This window comes from Priapulus caudatus, unplaced genomic scaffold (genome assembly GCF_000485595.1).
Source record: "Priapulus caudatus unplaced genomic scaffold, Priapulus_caudatus-5.0.1 Scaffold2173, whole genome shotgun sequence".
NCBI lineage: Eukaryota > Metazoa > Priapulida > Priapulimorpha > Priapulimorphida > Priapulidae > Priapulus > Priapulus caudatus.
In genome coordinates, this window is record NW_014579234.1 from 696 (window position 1) to 7,700 (window position 7,005).

At 54.7% G+C, this 7,005-nt stretch overlaps 1 protein-coding gene across 1 annotated transcript in view; it reads left to right on the forward strand.

The window, feature by feature from the left end:
- Positions 1 to 113: 113 nt before the first annotated feature.
- The window catches only part of LOC106818341 (membralin-like), a gene marked incomplete at its 3' end in the record, with an annotated part of 11,332 nt that continues 4,440 nt past the window's right edge, over positions 114 to 7,005 (forward strand). Inside the window, exons 1-2 of the mRNA XM_014823056.1 lie at positions 114 to 208; positions 782 to 914. Coding sequence (XP_014678542.1) covers positions 139 to 208; positions 782 to 914 — 203 coding nt within the window. The remainder of the gene's footprint in view (positions 209 to 781; positions 915 to 7,005) is intronic.

Consider the following 7,005-nt stretch of genomic DNA (forward strand, 5'->3'; position numbering starts at 1 on the left):
ATATGCGCACATGTGTATTATATAATGATCTCATATACTATATTGTATTTTATTATATAATATTATAGGATTGTTGTTATTGTAGTAACAGTAGAGTATAATAGTTGTCTTCTTTTTCTCGCAGTTGATCTTCTGCAGATGTTAGAGATGAATGTGACGATCGCCTTCCCAGCAGCCCCTCTGCTCACCGTCATTCTCGCTCTAGTCGGTAAGCGGCACGGCGCCCCCTGGCGCGTGAACTGTGGCTCTGTATGTTCGCTGTGATTCATCTCTGAACCTCTCGGCTCGGCGGCCCTTCACGGTTTTTATCCGCGGCCCGAATTCTGGTCGTGAGTTTGATAGCTGTCCATGCCCGGGGGGTGTCTAGTATCTACCCATGCGCGATAAACGAAAGGTCAGGCAGGCACGTGGGAGACCCTCAGGGAACCTACTTAAAATGGCTTCAGTTGGCATCCCCGCGTAGGGTTGCCGTGCCGACGGGTTAGGCGTCAGACTAGTTAGTATGTGTGATGTGCCAGAGATAACTGTTCCCACTGTGTTCACTGTTTGGTCTCTGTAGGTTGTTCATTACATTGTTCTTACTGTGTATGATGTTCTTATTATGTATGTTGTTCTTACTATATAGTGCAGCTTATAATGGTTGTTCATTGTGCAACTAATGATGGTTGTTCACTGTGCAACTAATGATGGTTGTTCACTGTGTAGTTAATAATTGTTGGTTCTTCGCTGTGTAGCTAAGGATGATTGTTCAGTGAATTGTTGTGTGTTGTTCGCTGTGCAGGCATGGAAGCGATCATGTCTGAGTTCTTCAACGACACGACGACAGCGTTCTACATCATTCTCATCGTGTGGGTCGCCGACCAGTACGACGCCATCTGCTGCCACACACCCATCAGCAAGCGCCACTGGCTAAAGTACGTAGATGTAGGGCGGGTGGTACGCACCGCACGCACGCACGCGTGCACACGCACACACGCACGCACGTTTGCAGGCAGGCAGGCAGGCACGCACGCACACATACACACACACGTACGAACGCACGCACGCACGCACGCACACACACACACATCACGTACACTCATACGCGCACAGACACACGCAGACATGCACGCACGCACGCACGCACGCACGCGTACACTCATACGCGCACAGACACACGCAGACATGCACGCACGCACGCACGCACGCACGCGTACACACATACCCAAGTACACACAACTATCAAGTATACAGTCTTCGATAGGTACGTGTATGTTTGCTGCTGCGTCGCCGCGTGTACGCGAGTGCACTCGTGCCAGTGTGTGCGTGCACGCGTGCGCGTGTGCGTGTTAGTGTGTGCGTGTGTGTGTGCTGTGCTGTGCGTGCGTGCGTGCGTGCGTGCGTGCGTGAGTGCGTGCTTACATGTGTCGATGTGTTGTTGTCGCGTGTGCGTGTGTGCGTGCGTGCGTGTGCGTGTGTGTACGTACGTATGCCACAAGCTAGAGAGACGTCAGGCGCACATGTGTATACGTCGTGTTACTGTATATGTGCGCTATCTTGCCTCGCTCTCTACCACTACCCCACTACAACCGTAATATGTGTAGCTGGGATTTACAAGTGCATTAATGTCGATAAAGCAGTTGGTTACTTTTAATTGAAGATTAAATAATCCGACCGCTTGTTTAATAGATGGGCTCCGGGCGCCGCGCCCGTAGCCACTCAAGCCGCGCCGACAACGAGCGCGAGCCACTCTATATACTTAATGCAAATTGGAGGCTTATGGACGTAAGGCAGTTAAACAGAGCGGCAGGAAATTACTGCCCCAACCTCCCAGCGCCTAAAACAACGTGCTGCTTGACTCAGTAATTAATTATTACCCCGGGCAGATGTTAGATGAAGTTGCCACTGTTACTTCTACTGCTCGTGCCGCATCTGCCATTGCTGTTGTGCTGCTGCTGCTGCTGCTGTTGCGGCTGCTGCTGCTGCTGCTGCTGCTGCTGTTGTGCTGTTGCTGCTGCTGCTGCTGCTGTTGCTGCTGCTGCTTCTGCTGCTGCTACTGCTGCTGTTGTGCTGTTGCTGCTGCTGCTGCTGCTGCTGGTGTGCTGCCGCTGCTGCTACTGCTGCCGCTTCTGCTGCTGCTGCTTCTATTGCTACTGCTGCTGCTGCTGCTGCTGCTACTGCTGCTGCTGCTACCGCCGCCGCTGCCGTCGCCGCTGCTGCTGCTGCTGCTGCTGCTGCCGCGTGTGAGACTTATAGTTGCAGTGAACACGATACGCTATCACTAAACGGCACCTGGTTCAACGCCTTACGGCGATGCACGCACGAGTGGATGCACTAAGCTGCACATGGTTCAACGTCTTACGACGATGCACGCACGAGTGGATGCACTAAGCTGCACATGGTTCAACGCCTTACGACGATGCACGCACGAGTGGATGCACTAGATGCCCACACACTTTTGGCTTCGCGCTCACAGACCGTACTGGCTGGCGCAGAAACGGCAGGCTCAACTTGCGTGACGCCCAACCGCGCACACACACACACACACACAACACACACACACACACACAACACACACACACGCCACGCACGCCACGCCGCACGCACGCACGCACGGCACGCGCACGCACGCACGCCACGCACGCACACGCCACGCACGCAGCACGCACGCACACACACACACACCGCACACACACACACACACACTGCACACACATAACACATATACACGCCGACAACATAAACACACATATACGCGCACGTACCATATAATAGATGGAAGCGTGCTCTAACAATGGAAACAATGCGCTCGACTATACGCACCAGCGGAGCAGCATGAGGCCGACCAGAGAAACCTAGAGATTAACACGCAGGCAAGATAGTTGCAGGATGCCGGGAAGCAGGAGGAGGAGGAGGAGGAGAGAGGGAGGAGGAGCGAGGAGGGCAGGAGGAGGAGGAGGAGAGGAGCAGGAAAGAGGAGGAGGAAAGCGAGGCGGAAGGAGCAGGTGAGGATGAGGAGGCAGGGGAGGAGGGGAGGAAGAGAGAGGATGGTAGAAGGATGGTAAGAGGAGCTGAAGCAGCAGCCAGAATAAGGGCGGGAGGGGAAAGGAGGGAGCAGGAGGCAGGAGGAGAAGGAGGGGAGGAAGAGTAGGTAAGAGGCGGGAGAATGAGTGGCGGAGAAGAAGTACACAGAGCAGAGGAGGAGTTCGAAGAAGAAGAGAACGAGGAGCGGAGGGAGGTCAGAAACGCGCGCGAGAGCAGCATGGGAGGAAGGAGAGGGGAGGAGGACAGACACAATCGTGGCACATGTAGAACAGATAAGTAATAGCGTATTAGTCGCAAGCTGGGCGTTATCAGCGCAAGGCCGTGTTGCGCGATGACAAGGTAAAACACATTAGTGTCGCGCGCGCGCTGGGATAAGACAGCGGATGTCGCGTGTCTGGTCGCACGGAAAGAAGCTGCCTATGCTGGCTGCTCACTGCTTAGTACTGCCTGCTATTGCTTGCTGCTTGATGCATACTACTGCTGCTACTGCTGCTGTGGTGGCTCGCTGACTGCTGGATACTACTTACTGTTCTACTAGTACTTACTGCTGCTGCTGCTTCTATAGTCTACTGCTGCTGCTGCTACTGCTGCTGCCTGCCTCTTACGTTACTAATACTTACTGCCCTTACTGCTGCTGCTGCCATGCCTGCTGCTGCTGCCTGCTGCTACTGCTGCTTTACTGCTTCAACTGCCTGCTGACTGCTGCTGCCTTTGTGGTGCTGCTGTGCTGCTGCTGGTACTGCTGCTGCTTGCTGCTATGCTGCTGCTGCTGCTGCTGCTGCCTGCCTACTGCTGCTCTGCTGCTACTGCTGCTACTGCTGTGCCTACTGTCTGCTGCTGCTTGCTTGCTGCTGCTGCTTCTGCTAGTGCGTGCTGCTGCTGCTATTCGTAGGTGGTGGTGCTGCTGCTATTTTGTGGTTGGGGGTGGTTGCTGCTGCTAGCTGCTAGTAGGTTTGGTCTGCTGCTGTGCTGCTGCTGCCGGGGCGTGCGGGAATTGCGGCTGGGAGGGAGGGAGGAGGAGGGCAGGAGGAGGAGGGGGAAGGAGGAGGAGGAGCGCGCAGCATGCATCCACGTCACGCGGCGGTTCACGGCAATCTATCACCGACATTGTCATGCTTGCCTTCCGACGCGCGGCCCACAGTAGTCTGCCGCCATCGCCGCACGTCCGCGCGCTTACTGCTCGCTCAACCAGCGCTAGTCCCGCGCCGGCGTCGAGCCGCGGCAGTCTTAGTGCCTCACTCGATTTGTCAGCGTGCGCTGAAGCGGTCGCAGTTGTTGTCATCGGCGTTGACAGCAACCTTGGTAGACGCTGTCACCAGCCCTGCGTGAAATTGCCGTAAAAGTCGTCTGGTTCCGTAAAAATCGAGATACGTTGGGAAAAAAAATTCGCGAAATGTCACTAGTGGTGTGAAAACCGACATTGGCGCGTCGACAGTGTCAAATGTTGTCATCAACTTTATCACACCGGTTGGCGACGGTCGTCATCAATTTTTTCACGCGCATTGTCAACATTTGTTACAAGTTTTGTCACGCGTTTCGTCAATTGTCATTGAATTTGTTTCCCATTTTTGCAGTACGAGGTATTATAGATATTGTCACGCGCACTTTGTTAGGCGTGCACTTTGTACCAGCCACTGTAGGCAGCACTCGTACGATGCTGGAAAGGACAGCAGATGTGTGTGTGTGTGTGTGTATGTGTGTGTGTGTGTGTGTGCGTGTGTGTGTGTGTGTGTGTGTGTGTGCTGTGTGTGTGTGTGTGTGTGTGTGTGTGTGTGTGTGTGCTGTTGCGTGCGTGCGTGCGTGCGTGCAGTGCGTGCGTGCGTGCGTGCGTGCGTGCGTGCGTGCGTGCGTGCGTGCCGTGCGTGTCGTGGCGCTGCGTGCGGCGTGCGTGCTCGTGCGTGCGTGCGTGCGTGCGGCCGCGTGGCGTGCGTGCGTGCGTGCGTTGCGTGCGTGCGTGGCGTGCGTGCGTGCGTGCCGTGCGTGCGTGCGTGGCGTGCGTTGCGTGCGTGCGTGCGTGCGTGCGTGCGTGCGTGCGTGCGTGCGTGCGTGCGTGCGTGCGTTGCGTGCGGTGCGCCGTGCGTGCGTGCGTCGTCGTGGCGGTGCGTGCGTGCGTGCCGTGCGTGCGTGCGTGCGTGCGTGCGTGCGGCGTGCGTGCGTGCGTGCGTGGCGTGCTTGCTGCAGTGCGTGCGTGCGTGCGTAGCGTGCGATGCGTTGGCGTGCGCTGCGTTGCGTCGTGTGGTTGCGTGCGTGCGTGCGTGCGTTGCGTGCGTGCGTCGCGTGCGTGCGTGCGTGCGTGCGTGCGTAGTGCGTGCGTGCCGTGCGTGTGTCGTGCGTGCGGTGCGTGCGTGGCGTGCGTGCGTGCGTGCGTGCGTGCGTGTGTGTTGCGCGCGCGCGGGTGTGTGTATGCTTGGTGTGTGTGTTGTATTTGTGCAGCTGAAGCGTGTGTGGTGTGGACCAGTGTGTGTGTTGTATTTGTGCATGTACGTGTGTTCGTGTGTGCTTGTGTGCGCGCGTGTGTGTGTGTGTTGTGTTTGTGCCATTGTACGTGTGTTTGTGTGTCGCGTCGTGTGTTGTGTTTGTGGCCATGTACGTGTGTTTTGTGTGTGCGTTCGTGTGGTTGTTTTCTGCATGTACGTGTGTTTTGGTTGCGTTCGTGTGTTGTGTTTGTGCATGTACGTGTGTTTGTGTGTGCGTTCGTGTGTTGTGTTTGTGCATGTACGTGTGTTTGTGTGTGCGTTCGTGTGTTGTGTTTGTGCATGTACGTGTGTTTGTGTGTGCGTTCCGTGTGTTGTTTTGTGCATGTACGGTGTTTGTGTTGTGCGTTCGGTCCTTGTGTTGTGCATGTAAGCGTGTGTTTGTGTGTGCGTCGTGTGTTGTTCTGTGTGGCATGTACGTGTGTTCTGTGTGCTGTCGTTCCGTGTGTTGTGTTTGTGCAATGCGTATAACGTGGTTGTGGTGTGCGTTCGGTGTTGGTTTGTGCATCGTACGTGTTTGTGTGTGCGCTTCGGTGTTTGTGTTTGTGCATGTACGTGTGTGTTTGGTCGTGTGCGTTCGTGCGTTGTGTTTGTGCATGTACGGTGTGTTTGTGTGTGCGTTCGTTGCGTTGTCGTTTGTGCCATGTACGTGTGTTGTGTGTGCGCTTCGTGCGTTGGTGTTTGTGCCATGTCACTGTGTTTGTGTGTGTGTTTGTGTGTTGTGTTTATGCCCGTTTGTGCGCGCGCCCTTGCACTGTATATCGTTTCACTACCTAGGACCACAATTTACAATTCTCGATTGGTCATTTTATGCCGATAACATGGGCGAGCAACGAATAGCGACATTAGCCGGGAGCGATGAAAGCCACGAGAAATAATTCCGCTCAACCTGGCGTAAAAACGCGAAAATCAATACGCAGGGCGGCGTGACACAAAACAAAAGAAGAGAGCAGAGCTACACTATATGCGCGAGTGAGAGAGAGAGAGGCGAGAAAAAGCCCCCCCGTGCACGACGATTCACTCGGCGAGAAAAAATAACAACGGACGTGCGTGCATGCGAGAAAGAAAGAGCAGCCGCAGCCGAGCTGGAAGTCCGAGAAAAAAAACAGAAAGCGCCGACGAAGAGTGGCTGAGAATCCCGGCCCGCCGGGCACTTCGTCGAGCATAGTCGATCACACAATTACGCATCGTTGTCGTCGTCGTCATCATTTTTTGTCATCGTCATCACCAATCGTTGTCCCGTCATCGTCGTCGGCGTCATCATCTCATCATGCATCATACATCATTATTATTATCGTCCGCATCATCGTCAGTCTCGTCATCAAATGTCGTCATCTCGTCATCTTCGTCCAGCATCATCAATCAACCATTATTATTATCCGTTATCTTCATCATCATCATCAATCAGGACCTCGCGTACGCATGGGAGCGAACAACACCAGTTTGCAGTTGAAGAACGCGTGAGATAGTTGGCTTACTAAGCCCTGCTGTCATTCGTCATTATCGT